The sequence below is a fragment of the Ursus maritimus genome, unplaced genomic scaffold, assembly GCF_017311325.1.
Source record: "Ursus maritimus isolate PB19 unplaced genomic scaffold, ASM1731132v1 scaffold_4, whole genome shotgun sequence".
NCBI classification, from domain to species: Eukaryota; Metazoa; Chordata; class Mammalia; order Carnivora; family Ursidae; genus Ursus; species Ursus maritimus.
Genome location: NW_024426552.1, coordinates 46,442,315 through 46,460,388, shown reverse-complemented (window position 1 = coordinate 46,460,388; position 18,074 = coordinate 46,442,315). Strand labels below are relative to the sequence as shown.

The window sequence follows — 18,074 nt, the reverse complement described above, 5'->3', positions numbered from 1 at the left end:
TTTTTTTTTTTTTTTAAATAAAAGAACAACATGCTTCATGTAAAAGTCAAATCCAGGGGCACCTGGGTGGCTCAGTTGGTTAAGCACCGGACTGTTGACTTTGGCTCGGGTCATGGTCTCAGGGTCGTGAGCCCGAGCTCCATGTCAGGCTCCATGCTCAGCAGGGAATCTGCTTGAGATTCTCTGTCTCCTTCCCCCTCTGCCCACCCCCCCCCCGCCTTGTTCGTGCTTTGTGCACGCACACACACACACCCTCTCTTATTCTCTAGCTCAAATAAATAAATCTTTTTAAAAATATAAATAAATAAATAAATGTCAAATCCATAGAAATATGTAAGTAAAAAAATGAAAGTCCCTCTTTCCCTCTCCTCATTCCTATAGTATTTGGTCATTTACTAGAAAATAATCACTTTCATCTAGATACTCAGATTCATTAGAAAAGATTCTATTTACCATTATAATACTTTTAAATTATAGATAATTATAGATATACCTTGTAGATACACTTTCTTGATGTTTATTTATATTCTTTCACTCTCTCTTTCCCTTTTCTTAATCAAGTTTGTTAGAATCTTGCCTATTTCATTAGTCTTTTCATGGAACTCTGATGTTTCGTTTTGTTGATCAAGTTTAGCATTTGTTAACTCCTATTTTTATTAAGTTTCTCCATTACATTTATTAATTCCTTCTTTCTAGTTTCTTTCATTTACTTTATTTTTATGATTCTTTAGTTGAGTGCTCAGTTCATTTTTTAACAATTTCATTTATTTTCTAATAAATTTATTAAAGCACATACATTTTACTTTAAATAATTCAAATAATTTACTTTAAATAATTTACTTTAAACACTAAAAACATGCAGAAGAAAATACAGGAGACTATCATTATGACTTTAACCTGGGGAAGAACTTAAATAATTCTTTGTCCATATCCCATAGGTGTTGATATGTGGTATTCTCATTGCCATTAATTTCCAAGTATTTTGTAATGTACACTTTAATTTCCTTACTAACAACGTTTATTTTTAATTTCTAATTGGATAAAATTTTGGCTATTCTTTTGTGGGACATTTCAAGTTTTATTGCATTGTGGTCAGGAACTATGTCTTATGTAACTTTTATTTTATAAAACACATAAGCTTTTCTACATGGTCAGTAGAAAATGACCATGTAGTGAGTAATAAATAAATGGTCAGTTTTTGAAGCACTTGATGGACATGTGAAAAGAATTTTTATTATCTCTTTTCTGTCTACAAACGAAATTACACACACACACGCAAATATATATAAACATCAAATTTATTATTATTTTTTGTCTTCTTGATCTTTAATTTCTGGGATAGTTGCCCTAAAATCTTTCCTTAGAAGAATGGTTTGTCAATGTGCCCCTATATTTCTAACAATTTTTGTTTATATATGTCAGTGATGTATTTTTAAGAGAACAAAGAATTAAAATGTAGATACTTTGGGGGTTTGGTTTCTAAAAATCATATAAAATATATCCCTTTCAGGGGCGCCTGGGTGGCTCAGTCAGTTAAGTATCTGCCTTTGGCTCAGGCTATGATCCCAGAGTCCTGGGGATCGAACCCCAGAGTCCTGGAGATCGAACCCCCACATCAAGCTCTCTGCTCAGCGGGGAGCCTTCTTCTCCCTCTCCTGCCTCCCCTGCTTGTGCTCTCTCTCTCTCTCTCTGTCAAATAAATAAATAAAATCTTTTTTTATAAATGTCCCTTTCAGTCCAATCTGAGTCTCTGTCTCTTAACAGTGTGTTTTAGTCCATTTGAAAAGATTGATAATTTATAAGGAATAAGAAGTTAGATCCCTATCTTTCACCAAACACATATATTCTACGTTCATTGCAGACCTAAATGCATACATAAACACTAAAAACACGCAGAAGAAAATATAGGAGAATATCGTTGTGACTTTAACATTGCGAAGGACTTCTTTTAAAAAGTACCGATTATAGAGGAAAATACTGATATATTGGACCGCCCTATAAAGTAAAATTTGGGTAGGATAAAAGATGTCAAAAGCCAAGCAAAACAAAGCTACAGACTGGAGGAAAGATATTTGCAACTTTATAACCAATAAAGAATTAGTGTCTAGAGTACATGAGGAACTTCTAATGACCGATAAGAAAAAGACAAACAATCCAATAGAGAAATGACCATAGTATTTAAATAGGCAAGTCACAAAATAGAAAATCAGAATGTCTAATAAATACACGATAAGATGCACAAGTAACGGAAGAAAAAAAATCTAACGTATCATTGAATTTCCAAGCTGCAAGAGGAATGCAACAATGCTTGTAACATATTTATCAGACAAAAGCTAATATGCTTGATAACATATGAATAAATCTCCCAAAAAGAATGTTTAGTTTAAAAAAAGCAAGTTCCATATACCATGATACCACTTAGGTAAATATTTAAAACCCACAAAATAGAATATTTTATGTATGGATATATAAATATGTAGCAAAAGTTTAAAGGCAACAATAAAAATGCAACATACCAACTTAAGAAAGATATAAGTTCGGGGGGGGATGGGAAAAAATAGGACATGGACTTCAGGTACATCTGTAACATCTTCCTTTTTTTTTTTTTTTTAAAGAGGTCTGAAGCAAACATAGCAAAATTTGATATCCGTTTACCTTGCTGGTGGGTACACGGGTGCTGCGTGTATTATTATCTATGCTTTTCTATATGCATGAAATATTTTTAAATTAAAAGAATAACACAAAAAAGAACATGAAAGACTTAGGTTTAGTCTCTTACCTTCACAAAGCATGTAGCCAAAGCAAATAAGAGCAAAATTCCACAGCATACCAGATCCACGAATAATATCCCTTCTTCTTTATCAGTGCTATTATGAATTCTAAAATGTGTACTTTCTAACATTGGAGTGCTCTTTAAGGTTTATTCTTTTGAGGGGGGAGGGGCAGAGGGAGAGGGAGAGAGAGAATCTTAAGCAGGCTCCACATCCAGTGCAGAGCTGACGTGGGACTGGATCTCACAACCCTGAGATCATGACCTGAGCTGAAATCAAGAGTCCAACGCTTAACCAACTGAGCCACCCAGGCACCCCGCATTGGATTTTTTCTATTTGGGGGGAGAATAAAAGTAAATGTGTGTGCTTGCTTTCCTTATTATTATTGTCAAAATAATCATTATTTTAGACTTTGAAGAGTACAAACATTTCCTGTTAGACATAAAATTTTTTGAAGGGCTATATGCAAGATATAGGGAGCCCATGGTGAGCACCATATTAGTGGATATAACTAAAATCTGTTGCTACAAGAGGATGACTGTGATATTACATAAAATAACCCAAGGCAGGTCCATAGGACCAATCTGAGCCTGCGAGTGCCATGCCACTAGTAAATACGGGCAAAGTTTATGACTGAATATTTTTAAATATATTTTTAAGTGTAAAACTGACCTGCATTAGCTAGATTTTTCTTAGAAAACAGACTTGTGTCCATGACCAGAGCATTTCAATTCTGCTCCAAAGGTTTTGAAAAGGAAAAAAAGAGATCATCTCTATCATCTAGAATAGGAGTTGAGATTACCATAATTTTAAGATCTTATTTATTTATTTGAGAGAGAGCATGCAGTGTGCATGAGTGGGGGGAGGGATAGAGGGAGAAGCAGACCCCTCACTGAGTGGGGAGCTGCATATGGGGACTCAATTTCAGGACCCTGAGATCATGGTGTGAGCCGGAAGTCAGATGCTCACCGACTGAGCCAGAAAGCATCCCCTATTTGAGTGTATTTTTTAATGTAACAAAGTTTGAGACCTACTGTTTGCGGTACTGAGCAAGATTTGAAGTTCAGTCTCCCCATCTGGATTAAGGTCGCTCACATCTCTGTCCACAACTGTGGAACCAGAAATGAGAGAATCACTAGTTCCTGTCAGAAGGAAAAAAGTAGAATTTTAAAAGTCTACATTTTCATAGACAGAGCATTATTCATGGTTGATAGCAGAATGCTGTCTGCTACTAGAAATACGAGACAAACAACTCACCTCTCTTCACAGAGAAGCGAACATTTGTAGACTGCATAGTGCCTTCTGAAGAGAAATCCACAGACTGTACTGCCACATTAGATTCCACCACTGACTTGTTACCCAAGGACGTGGAATAAATCTCCATTTGCTCAACAAGGCTGTATAAGACAAAACATAACAATGTAATATTCTAGAGATTCGTCATAAAATCAAAGGTGTGCGTTCTCTCCCACATTCCAGTAGAAAGCCATGACCATAGAACTCATGTGAACATTGGTCCAATCTACTTAAAATAATTTATTTTCTTCACCAGAATATTGCTTTGTTATATATATACTTTTTCTAAAGTTCTGATGGACCATCTCCACTGAAGGATATCCTGTATATAGATGCCAGAAAGCTGGAACTCAAGAATGACAGATTTCCCCACAGAAATAGTCTTTATTGTGTTGCTCTTCACATAAAAGATGGTGTTGCTATCCATCATTGGCCAGAAATGTGCTTCTTGTTTCTCCAGTGATGAGAACCAATTTTACTCATTCAACTCCCTCCCCTCACCCAAACCCCTTGGGGTCTAAAGCATCTCCTGTTAGTTGTCGGTTCCAGAGGCAAGAGTCCACTTGGAACCATGCAAGAACAGAGCTCTGAACTCACTGCCTGGGTTGTTAACTCTACATTGCAGGTTTCCACAATGTTCTTTTCTACTTTGGATAACTTCAAAGATTAGATGGAAAGTGGGAGGGAGTGGGGGAACCTGTCAATTTGGTATTCTCCAAAGAAAAGCTGTTAAGACCTTTTCTTTTCCTTGTTTCCTATAAGAAATATATGCACTATTTTTGTACTTGACAAAACAAAATCTCTACAGCTAAGATAACTGATTCAATCTAGTTTTCCCAGAAATGAAGGGATTTCATTAAAATGTAGTTGTTCCATAATCTAAATCTTTATTTTGCCCACTAAAGTATTTTTCACTTTCCCCAATTAACTTCATAAAGAGACAAATTTTTAAAATAATTAAAGATTGCTTTTATAAAGAGAATATGATAATCGTTTATACAGAAACATTCAAGTTGGCTTCTCTGTTTGGAATGTTTTCCATTTATAACACCATTTTCTGAATGTTTAGCAGTTCACACTATATATTTCCCACTTAATGAATTATAATCATACATACTCCAGAGCTGCTTTAGACAGGAAGACAACCTAACAAAATTCTAATCTTCTAAGAATATATTTCATACATTTGTCAACCAAACAATATCTGTTGAGCAACAACTAAGAAGTCATACCCTATGAAACACTGGAGATAGCAAGAGGTGCTCCCTCAGGCACTGGAAGGCTAGAGGGAAGGATGTACTAGATATCTGGGAGTGACTGCAGGATTCACAACCACTTTTAAAGGGTTGATCTAGCCACAGCCACATTTAAGGTCATTTTTTCCTTCCAGATGATTCTTCTCTGTTCTTGCCATAACTGATTCGATTAGAGATGAGTGCCTGCCTCAGAGTACCCAATGCAGAGGCTGGCCACCGAGCAGTATAAATGACTGGAAGAAGCAATCAGATTCTTTTCACTCAAGAATTTTCAAGTTAGTGCTATAGTTTTATCAGGAAAGTCACAGTTCAGAGGGGACCAGAGAGGTCATTCCGTCATTTTAAGAACAAATACAAATTTAAAATAAGAGGCTTAATTTTTCCTGTTGAAAATAAAAGAAGATGGGACGCCTGGGTGGCTCAGTCGGTTAAGCATCTGCCTTCTGCTTCGGTCATGATCCCAGGGTCCTGGGATCCAGTCCCTCATCGGACTCCCTGCTCAGCGGGGAGCCTGCTTCTCCCTCTCCTTCTTGAAAAGTAGATTGGCATTTTGTCCACTTTATGACCTAGGAATGTCTTTCTCAAGGATATTGAAGCCATCTCTTTGAAATGTGAACATCAAGGGAATTAGTTTCCCTATTTCCCAGTTTCTGTGGAGGGTAGGAGCCTGATTTTAGCGTGTGGGTACCTTGCTCCAAGTTGCAAAGCTACCTCTTGTCATAAAGACATGAGAAGTTTGTTCTTCCTCTGGATAAAGTCAGTTAGCTAACACAGATGGTCGCCTCAATTACTGGGTTAATGTAGGATGAACTACGTGTGACAGTGTTGTCAAGTTCTCTTAATTGAGGACTAGTTATTGATTACCTGAAAACACATATGTATTGGGTTATATCTGCTTGGCTATATAAAGAGGTGAGATTCCTCTCTGTCTGCAATCTCTTAGTGTTTGCCTATGATCATCACATTCTGGTTTAATGCTTATGCAGTAAAAAGTGTTTTCTTTCTCTACTATCTTTGTGGAGAGCATTTCCGGGTTGAGAAAAGATTGTTTTTAATTATATTTCCCCTATGTCATGAACAGGGTTAATTTATGAGAGAGCAGAAACTAGAAGTAAAGATGAAACATACATGTTTATTGAGTCATGTTAATTACAAAGACCAACAGCTAGCCTTTTTTTTTTTTGACTAAATATATATGAGTCAAGTATCGTGCTAGTGATCTACATATATTAACTCAGTTGAGCCTCACAAGAATCCTACTGAAGTGAGTCTCAAAGTTACTCCATATGATACTGAAGAATCTGAGGCTCTCCTCAGAGAGTGGGAGAAATGAATTTGGCCAAAATCATGTACCTCCTAATTAGCAATGCTAAGATGAACCCAGGACTGTCTGATTCCAAAGGCTGTGGCCACAACCATTATATTATCCCAGAAGGAAGGCCCACAAACTCATCTGCGGGGACCTTCAAAGCTGCCTTGGATGCCCTGCCATCTCCCTACTCCGGAATCCATAAAGCCCCGCCACATTATGATAGGGTTCCTAGGTTCCCATGAGATTCCGTAAGCCTCTTTACAATAGATCGCTGGTCAAGTTAATTTAAGCGGACATCTTTTAACCAAAGAAGGCTGGCTAGAACAAAAATACAAATAGAGATGTGAAATGTAAACATACAAGATGGTCACTATTAGGGAAGCAGTTATGCATTCCCAAGGACAGGTAAACACGGACAATTATGAGCCCTGAATTTGACAGCAAAGTTTCAGGATGATAGCTCAGTCTTTGCAACAAGTGATCAACATGGAGAAATGAGGTCCTAGTTTCACTGATTATAGTAGGAGGCCTTTAACAGCAGAGACCTTGCCCATGGCTCCTCCCAACTCAGACCAAGAGAATGGATGAATGGGTGCTAGAGAACTCCACTATGACAACTTGAGCAAGATGGAGCTGGGCAGGTTTTTCCCTCCCCGTCACTCTCCTGTTTCAGTCTCACACTGTCCACTTCTCCCTATGACTAAAGAAGGGGAATCCAGTAGCTTAGGGCTGCAAAAAGGAAGTTGTGAATGGAGGAAGGGAGAAGCCAAAGTGAGATGGGCAACGAAGGCCCGGTGTCTGTCAGCAGACGCTACAGGTAGGCCCAGGTTCAGGGGACAGAGTTTGGACAGAAGAGTTCCCCAGATCAGCAATTAATTTTTTTCTCCAGGGAGAGAGGAGCGTTAGAGTCACCTCTGCTGGCAGTTTCTAAGGAGTGCTAAGTGCTTGGTGATCTGATGTGGGGGCTGGAGGCTGAGGCGAGAGCTTTATCTAAGTGAAAAACGCTCCGAGTCCGCAAGGGCTTATGCATAAGATCACCTGGGAGAGTCAACCGACAGACCAGGATTAGAAAAGTAAGCAGACTAGAAATCCAGACTGGGAGGAATTACTATGAGTGTGGTTGTAACATTTCATATTTCAGTGTGTCCCATATTTAAAATTTTTATTCAGCCTCTAATCACATCTTTTGAAGCCCTTTGGATATTGCACATAAACCACACAGAACCAAGTTTTTCTCCATGTCTTAAGTCAGTAAAATTCATAATTGCTTATTGCCAGGACAGTATTTTCACCTGTATCATGGTGTGACTTTCTCAGCCAAATCTCATAGTTGCTCTCTCCTCAGCTTTCTCACCAGAACATCCACCCTTTTTCTTTCCCTTGAGCAAGACTGCAAACACAGAGCCTCCAGCTCTGAAGGGAGCCCACTCCGGCTCTCAAGCTCCATGTTCGCTGAACAGAGACTCTGAATCCCATGGCCACTGCCTTCTCCAACTTCAAAAAAAATGGGAGTCTCCACACTCCCAGTGAGAAGGGCCCAGACTCCTACTGAAATTCGAAGTCATAAAATACACCAGTTAAACTGCTGAAACAACAACCTCTACCACCATCTCTCAGAATTATCATCTTTTGAATGTCCTAACCATTTCAAGCTTTTGTCCTTTTTCTACTTTGAGGGCTCAACACTGTAAAAATTAGAAAACTGAGAGCTACTTCTAGGAATCTCTCCTAAAAAATAACGGGCCACGTAAACAGAGATTATGTATAAGAATGTTGATTGCTCAAAATATTAAAAGACTTGAAGCAATCTAAATGTACTTCAGCAGGAATTGCTTAAATAAAAGTTCACTCATATTATGCAGTATCTAAAATTTATGATGTATATGTATAGATATTTACATTGAAAAGAGGTTCATAAGGTAATATTAAGTGACAAAAACAAGCTATAAATCAGTAGACTATGTAATATGATACAAACACACACACATACAAAGAAAAAAGTCTGGAAGAATACATACCAACAGGTTAATAAAGGTGAGACAATTTTTAAAATTTTTGTTCATCTATATATTTTCTTATTTTTCTATAATGAGCATACAGATTTACTTAAATTTTTTAAAAATCAAGAAAACTATATGTAAGATTAAAACATAATGAATCCTAGTAAGGGATCTCTGTACTAAAGTACATGAGTTTTATTATAAATATACAACCAAAAGTATGCAAAACATAGGAATCAAAAAAAGAGAAAGCCGGTAGAGTTGGATTTTTTTTTTTTTCAGTGTAGGCTTGGGAAAGCTAAAGAAAGCTTAACCAAGATACACAGGATCCGGGGGATAGCAGAGTTGTGTGTAGGGAGCCAGCAACATGCCCTGCAAAGTTCTGCTATTATTTTCAGCTCTGTACATTGAGAAGAGCTGGAAGAGCTCTTTTTGTGCTTGCAGGCTGACCCTTGGCCATGCCTAACTAAGGCTAGGAAAATAAGTTCTAAACTAAATCATCCCAGTTGCTCTCTATCTCCCAGTCCAGGGCCACCCCAGGAGTCAGCAGTTAACATATAACACTAGCTACTAAATGAAGATCAGGTGGAAAGCCAAGGCTTCAGTCTGCATTCCAGAGGAATCAGCCAGTTAGTGCAGCCGGGAGAGAAATAAAGACACTTCTCTTCATGCTTTGACCTAGGAAACCTGAGAGCGCTTTGTAACGTTTTCTTTTTCAGCTGGAGTTGTGCTTACGTTGCAAAGGTGTCATCATTATCAGTAGCAGCAGCAGCAGCTTTTTGAAAAACAGCTTCCCCGGCATCTAGAAGTTGACTCACTGTTGTTACAGCAATTACTTTTGCCTGTCAGAAGAAGCAGCAAACGATCATCCTAGGCACATCATCACATGTACCACACATCCGCATCACCGTCATTGTCTTTCATTATGACGGTATCGAGTGGCACAATTAGTATGGTAATCCAGAGGCAAGTATTTTTCAAACTTGAAGGTTTAGTTTTAGGTGGCAGAGAGAATAAAGATAAGGCATGGGGAAAATCTAAATTCAGTCCATCCGGAAGCTTAGGTTTCTGAATTTGCCTCTGAGCAAGGTCTTTCACAGAACCTCTACCCCACCCCCAAGAACAAAAACGCAGACGCTTAGATGCAGAAGCAGAAACAAAATAAGACTGCAGGGCTCTGACTGTGGAAACAGGTAGCCCATAATACTTAGCATAACTAGTATACTTACTATTGAACTAAGTGAAGTGATTTCTAGTTTTGTCTTTCTCTGTTTTTTCTTCCCCTCCCCCTTTTTAAAAACCTTGTGAGTTTCACCTCATAGACAGCATTTCTGGTTGGGTTGAAGATCTGCCCGACCACTCTAGTAGCAGAAATGATGCCCTCGGGAGTTATTCTGTCGACATCAGATGTTAAAATCTGAGCTTCAGCAGATATATTCAGAGACTGTGTCGAGATATTGACTATCTGTTTAAAAAAGAAAAAACAAAACCCTAACATTATACAACTATGTCTAAACACTTTGCAAGCAATTGCAGGCGAATAAACTGGAATTTAGCTGACCCTCAATCTCCTGCATCTACTCAGTTCTTCGTGTTTGCTTCTCTCCTTGTGTAAAGGACAAAGTACGTGTAGGTTGGTGGCTTCTCCTGCCTGTACTATCTGCCAGGATTAACAAACTGAGGCAGCCTTAGGTAGACTGGTGCTACTCGAGGTGAGATCGAAGAACTTTGTAACAAACAGTTACAAACAAACAGTTACAGGGTTTACAGGAAGAATAAGCGCAGAAACTGACTGTAACTGGTCAGAAACTCACACAATTGTATGCTGTTGAATCTGACGATTTTTTTCCAGTGATTTATATTTGGATGGTAGCTACACTTGTTCTAATCACTATGTTGTACCCCTGAAACTAATGTAACACCGTGTGTCAACTATACGTCAATAATAAGTAAATAAATAATTTAAAACTTTTTTAAAGAGGAAAAAAATTATTTGTATTTTATATATCATTTTTCATCATTTTCCTAGGAATTCATTTTTATTACATTTTACAAAATTATTGGCCTGCAAGGGGTTGGAAATTTTGAAAACTAGCTTTTCAGCACAGATTGGGGAACACTGACCTAGACCCATATTGTCTTTAGTAGAGCCAGGTGTTAACATGTGTGTATGTGGCTTAGTTTTTCACTAGATGGCAGCATTATTTCAAAAATCAAACCGAGGTCACAGGCCATTCAACTTCGGGGAGAGTTGAAAACAATGTTCAATCAATAGAAACAATGAAAGCGTTCACTCAATAGCTAGGTCCCTGCTCTGTGCTAGGCACTTTGCTGGATGTTTTATAGGAGTTATCACATTTAATACACGAAACAACACTATGAGTGGAGCATCGTCATCCCTGTTTAAAGGGTTGGAGAGGCAAAGGAGTCCATGCAGCTTACGAGCCTCAGAGCCGACAGCCAAAAACCGGCTAGTCAGACCCCAGAACATGAGGCCTTTCCCCCAGTCTGTGGAGTTGGCATCAACTATGGAGTTGGCAGCCATCTCCACACTCCACTCCCAACCTCATCTCTACCCCTAACCCTGCCCATCTACAATTAGGGAGCCAGAGTGATACAGGGTGGGCTTTAAAATAAAAAGTCACTCCATCCCTTTTTGGCTGTGTTTCACTGTACCTCTCAGAAATAGTTTCCTCATCTATAAAAGAGATATATTAATATCTATATAGTTGTTATAGGAATTAAATATGATAAAATAACATGTAAAATGTTAGCTCAGGCTTTGGCACTCAGTAAGTGGCTCAATAATTAGTATAACCCCTCTATCTATGAAAATAACTAAGGTTCTGTAAGGACTAAATGCAGTAACATATTTAACATGCCCTGCACTTAGAAGGACCACTTAAAGTTTCCTTTTCTTCCCCTTTCTTTGCCCCAGATATTAGTAATTCCATGCATTTGCATTTAGGTACACACTAGGTCAAAAGAATTTAATCTGCATGACAAAATACCTAGTCATATATATTTTCCACTGCACGGGCACTTAGATATAGCCCTGACACCATCATTAGGTTCTAGGGTTCCCTGCCTTGAAAGGTCTTTGATGGTCATTGTTGTTTTTTCTCTTTATTCTGATTCAGTTAACCATTAGAATAACTTCCTTTTTGGTCTCAAATGTCAGTGATCTATTTTCAATCAACACTTCACTGCTGTAAAAAGATGAGGTCATTTAAAATGTGTTATAGACTCTCATTTGCTAAAATTTGCTGAACCAACAGGTCCAACGGTCCTTTTTCACAAACAGACGTCAATTAAAAAAAAACAACAACAGAGTGGTTTCAGTTACCAGTTTTTGTTATTTCTAATTTGAGAGTTTTAAAAATATTGATTTGGCCATTAGGTACGTAAAGAACAGAGACTTTACACAGTCGCAAGTTTTTCCAGATGCCCAGCACATGCACGGTGTGGCGTACCTGCTTTTCCAGGGTTTCCAGAGTTTCATTGCAATTTCCTATTGTCGCATTTTGTAATACTATCTCTCCATCTGTAGTAATATTGCACAGCCGGGTTGCTATTGGATTGCCCGCTTTAATAAAAAGAAGAAAAAACGACCGTGTTTACGGAGATGGCCACTGGCAACTGCCTGCTCCTGTGCACAGCCCCTTCTCGGTGGGATTGGGCCGCTCCTCCCACCGAGAGGTGGCGTCTATTCCTCCATTTTCTGAATCTGGGCTGGACTTAACCTTGCATTGACCAACAGAATGTTCTGTGAGAGCTCCAGAACTTGGGCCTCAAGAAGACTTGAAGTTTCAGCCTTTGCCCTCTTGGAACACTGCCCGGCGACTATTGTACAAGGAAGCAGCCCTGATCTACTGGAGAAGAGAGGCTATGTGGTAAGAGAACTTAGCTCGTCTGGCCAGCACCGAAGTGCCACGTGAGTGCGGTTGTCTTGGACATTCCAGCAGTCCATCAACCAATAGAACTATGAAAAATCTAAATCATTATTCAGTGAAGCCACAAAATTTGGGATGGTTTAATATCTAGCCATGGAAAATCAGGCAGTCATTACAGGAAACTTTTAGGGAGATGTCACTTGTCTTGATTTTTAAATCTGAAATTCAAAAGACCAGTCAACTCTTTCCTACCTCAAGTCCGCAAGGAAGACGTGCCTTCCACAACTAGGTACATAGGGCTTTGAATTGGATGGGATGAGGGCTGAGAGATCAGAAATAATATGAAAAAGTCCTACTAGATATTGAATTACATATTGATCTTTCCTTCTTTAAACAAGTCTGAGTAACACCTGAAAGGAAAGAGTTCTATTGTATTGTCGCACTTATTTGATATCTGGTTCACTCTCAATAAATACTTTTTGAATCATTGGGTTTTTTTCCTGTAATTATCACTGAGCCATCCTACCTCAGTGTCCTCCTGTGACTAATGCTTAGGAGCCTGTTAATAGATAAAATCACCTCCAGCTGTCATTAGAGAGACAGCTGATCAGACGGCAAACTTTTCTCAGGAACAGCTTCCAGGAGCTACTTCTTTTTTTTTTTTTTTTTTTTTTTTAAAGATTTTATTTATTTATTTGACAGAGATAGAGACAGCCAGTGAGAGAGGGAACACAAGCAGGGGGAGTGGGAAAGGAAGAAGCAGGCTCATAGTGGAGGAGCCTGATGTGGGGCTTGATCCCGGAATGCCGGGATCACGCCCTGAGCCGAAGGCAGACGCTTAACCGCTGTGCCACCCAGGCGCCCCTCAGGAGCTACTTCTTGAGGTAACACCTTGAGAAATTGAAATTTGAGACACAAAGTAGAAGGTTGAAGCCACTCTTAACTTATATGATAGCTCCATATCTACTTTATGACATAATGAAAATTTCAAATATATATGTAGAATTTTACTCTTTTAAGGGGATATAGTTCAAATGCATCTTTTCCTCTATATTCCTCTCTATATCCTCTAATTCTTAATATAAAACTAAAAGCAAATTTGCCAATAGTTGGATTCTATACCTTTAAAATTATTTTATAGGCTCAGTCTGAAATTCAAAGGTAAGTAAAATAAACGTGTTGGTAATAATTGCTCAGAAAAGAAATATAACCAAATGAAAGAACCAAATGAAAGATGGTGATTCTCTTGTCCCAAAAACATAATGTATATCAAATAAGTGTGATGTCCCCTGATGAGCATATTGCTTTTTTTTTTTTTTTACTGTTCCTGACTTGGTAGCACACAGTTATTTTTTGTAGCTGTATCACTTTTATAAATTATAATGAAATAGTTAATGAAATAGTTAATGAAAATTAAGATGATAGGTATCCATAGACATATCATAGAGTATAAGTAGTAAGTACCAATAACATGAAACCTCCCTGCCTTTTACCTTCTGAGCTTTTAATCAAGAAGCTAGAAGGACCTAAGAATAGGATCATGAATATTTGAGTAGGCACGGTACATGTGGGCAGAGGCAATTTTAATTCTGCAAATGGAATACTGGTCTACATGATCTCTTAGTAAGTAAGATAAAGAAACACACAGGAAAGACCAGTACCTGTAAGTACTACAGTGTTTCAAAAAGCCCTTGACATACATGAAAATAAATATAGAACTAAAATGTGAAATTCTCCCCAGGATTATTACTGACAGAAGTTCTATCAAACATTTTCATAAATGATCTAGAATTGGCCGTGTTATTGAGATATTCAGTTCTGCAGGAAATGATGATATCGTGCAGGAAGGTATGAGAAATATGAGGACTGGGCAAATGAAAGTCAATGCAAACAAAGTTCAGATAAAACATTAAGGGAAAATCATACAGCATAATGGGCTCTAAGCTGTCAGGAAAGGAATCTATGAATTTTTAAGGGACGCTCTCAGAAGGTATTACCCAATACAGCATTGAAAGAAGTCACCCAAATCATGGACATCATCAGGAAGCATCTTAGAAGTTAAAAATGTTATTTGCTCCTTTATTCTTGGAATGTGTCTATGCAAGCAAGGTTGTCATGCTTCAAGGGAGGTATGATGAAGCTGGAGAATGTTCCAAGATGCATAACTAAAATGACCAAGGAGATGAAGACCTACCAGCTGTGGACAGACTTAACTGAGCATCTCTGCCCAGAAAGACGATGTTTGAAAGCAGATATGGTGCAAATCTATAGCTAATGTTTTAAATTCAGACAAATTATATAACTCAATGAGCAGATATTAATATGTTCAAATTCCAGGACATAGATGAAACTGGGAAAATAAACCAATGGAAGAAGGATTAAAAGGAATTTTTCTTTCTTTCTTTCTTTTTTATAGTAATATTTTTTATTATATTATGTTAGTCACCATACAGTACATCCCCGGTTTCTGATGTAAAGTTCCATGATTCATCACTTGTGTATAACACCCAGTGTACCATGCAATACGTGCCCTCCTTACTACCCATCACCAGCCTATCCCATTATAAAAGGAATTTATAACTGATCCATATTACAGTTTTTAGGAGAATTAGAATTCTGTGAGGTTGTATCCTAAACTTTGAACATGGGCATCATGAAAGACAGCCAAAACCTTCCTTGATGCCTCTTTCAGGGACTTAATACTAGTTGGAGGGATGATAGGTATGACCCACCATAGTTATTCGTATGTTTAAACAGGTGATGTTTGGAAAAACACATACCATTTAAAGTGTCCTTATCACATCTTTGCTGGGAAGATCCATATTTTCCTGCTGGAATTCTATCAAAAGTAAAACTCTCATAGGTACTTTTTTCACAGAAGTTAGCTATAATGAAAAGAAAAATTTTTCATCATAAATTATAATTTTCTTTTGAAATTTCAAACTCAAAGTTCAAAACCTATTCAGTATACTTTGAATGCTAATAGAAAATTTTAGGACCCACTGATCCACCAGGAACTTCATACTTTTTTATCTGGTTGAGTTAATGCCATTAGAAAAACTAGTATGTTAGACAATGGGTTCTAGTTAAAATGTGCACAGTATATAACCTGGTAGAGGTAGGACATGAGCACTAACACACCAGAAAGGATATTGAAATCAGATTAGATGGAATCTTGAAAATTAAAGATATAGAACCCATAGTAACAAAGGGCATCATCAGGATGTGGGTCAAAGCAAAAAGACCTAAGTCATGGAGCATGTAAGATATACTGGCTTGCAGGAGTGTAGGAAATTATAGGAGTGCCTTTCTAAGACTCTGGATCCTAAGCAGGCAACATAAAGTGTACAGCGTATTGGGAAGCACACTGCAGATGAAGATGCAGCTTTGAAACATTATTTACAATATCCAAGACATGAAAGCAACCTAAGTGTCCACTATATATATATATATTACTCAGCCATAAAAAAGAATGAGACCTTGCCATTTGCAACAGCATGGATAGACTTAGAGGGTATTATGCTAGGTGAAATAAGTCAAACAGAAAAAGAAAAATACTATATTATTTCACTTATATGTGGAATCTAAAAAAACAAATGAATAAACAAACAAAAAACAAAAAAGTTTCATAAATACAGAGTACAGATTGGTGGTTGCCACAGGGAAGAGTGTGGGGGAATTGGTGGAATGAGTGAAGGGCAGTGGGAGGTACAGGCTTCTGGTTATGGAATGAATATGTCATGGGAATGGAAGGTACAGCCCAGGGAATGGAGTTAATGGTACTGTAATAGTCTTGTATAGTGACAGATGGTAGCTACACTTGTGGTGGGCACAGCATAATGGATAGAGTTGTTGAATCACTATGTTGTACACCTGAAACTAATAGAACATTGTGTGTCAACTATACTTCAATTTAAAAAAGAAGTGGCTTTGAACATTGATTCTGAGAGAGCACAGCCTGAAGTCAAACCACCAATTTAAAAACATCTCATCAAGAGAAAGGATGAAAAGACAAAAACTTCATTTAAATATATACTTGGATAGGAAGGTGTACCTTGATTTCAGAAAAGTTAAATATGTTGGAATTGTGATATTTGAAATGGGGTGATACAGCATATCACCAACTGAAAGGACCTGAGGAAACTATACCACCCATTGGCCTGAAGTAGACACTGCAACCAGAAGGAAAAGCATCTGTCAGTTTACAGAGAAGCTTGATACTTGGGAAACATACTAGGTATTTTGAACATATAATTCAATACCCCAAAAAGAATACTCCACTTTTACTATTAAGCTAACAAACACATCTTAAAGCCACCCTCATTATACCTGTTGTTACTAAATCATTAACAGAAACTTCAAAAAGCTTTGCTGCTGTCCTTATTAACACAAGTCACCTAAGCCTCAAACCCTAGTACCATCCCAAATAACTTACCGATTGTACATCTCCATCCTTTCCATAAGTCTGGACAAATGCATCTGCCATTTTCCCAGGTTCCACCATTCCTGCAGAACTCTACAGGGATGCTTGGTGAGGAGGTTGATAGTTCTAAAAATAAATAAATAAATAAATAAATAAATAAATAAATAAATAAATGTACACGAACTGGCTGATCAGTTTCTCCTTTGGGGTCTGTGGCCTTTAATTTCTATATGTAGAACAATTACTTTGAGTACCACTGGAGAAATATTTTTTGTAATATCATCATCAACAAAAATATACATTGAGAATCTACACAGGATATACAATGCTTCTGAGAGGTTATGAAGACCAAAAAACTACATTTGAAAGACACAATACCTTGATCAAGGAGATTAGAATCTACTGGGGAAAACAGGAGATTATACAGAAGAGATAGATGGATGGATAGATAGATAGACTGGCCAACTAAGTCAACATGCAGATTTGTGCTATGAGAACACAGAAGAGAGGTATTGAGGACAGAGGTAATTTATCCAGGGAGGACTTTCCAGAAGAGGTGGTATTTGAATCAGATTTTAAGACTAAATCTAGAAAAGCCAAATAAAAAAAGGATGGCCCCAAATAAGCAGGATACAAAGTACAAAACCACAAAAATATGGAAAGTTCTGATGTGTCCAAGGAACATAGCAAAGTTGCACAAATCAGAACATTGGATCTACATGGAGCAGCAGAACACTGGATTGTGAGTGGGTTTGTAGACCAAGCTAAGGAGATTTAATTCTGCAAGAGTGTAGAGAGATATTAAAATAAGGTAGTAACATACTAAGGTATGTGTTTTACCTCAAATGATATGGGAAGTGACTGAGGCTAGGAGGCAAGGAAGGCCAATTAAATGGGGTTCAAATCTAGAGCAGTAGCTCTAAGGAAATTAGGTGTCAGTAGATTCAGGAAGCATGCCTGAAACAGGATTGTAAGGATCTAGTGACTAGTTATTTTGAGCTGGGCACACTCGGGTCTCTGCATTGAAGATAGGGTGGATGGTGAACAAATTAAGCTTAAGAATACAGAAGGTAGAGTTCCAGCTGCAATAATGATAGAGTAGATTGTATAATTTAAGCCTCCC

At 37.8% G+C, this 18,074-nt stretch overlaps 1 protein-coding gene across 1 annotated transcript in view; it reads right to left on the bottom strand.

The window, feature by feature from the left end:
* The window catches only part of ADGRG7 (adhesion G protein-coupled receptor G7), a 102,689-nt gene that overhangs the window by 26,771 nt on the left and 57,844 nt on the right, over positions 1 to 18,074 (bottom strand). The window contains exons 2-8 of the mRNA XM_008702015.1: positions 16,964 to 17,077; positions 15,309 to 15,413; positions 12,109 to 12,221; positions 9,951 to 10,100; positions 9,371 to 9,477; positions 4,029 to 4,168; positions 3,806 to 3,913 (exon numbers count right to left, since the gene is read on the bottom strand). Of these exons, the coding sequence (XP_008700237.1) occupies positions 3,806 to 3,913; positions 4,029 to 4,168; positions 9,371 to 9,477; positions 9,951 to 10,100; positions 12,109 to 12,221; positions 15,309 to 15,413; positions 16,964 to 17,077 (837 nt within the window). The remainder of the gene's footprint in view (positions 1 to 3,805; positions 3,914 to 4,028; positions 4,169 to 9,370; positions 9,478 to 9,950; positions 10,101 to 12,108; positions 12,222 to 15,308; positions 15,414 to 16,963; positions 17,078 to 18,074) is intronic.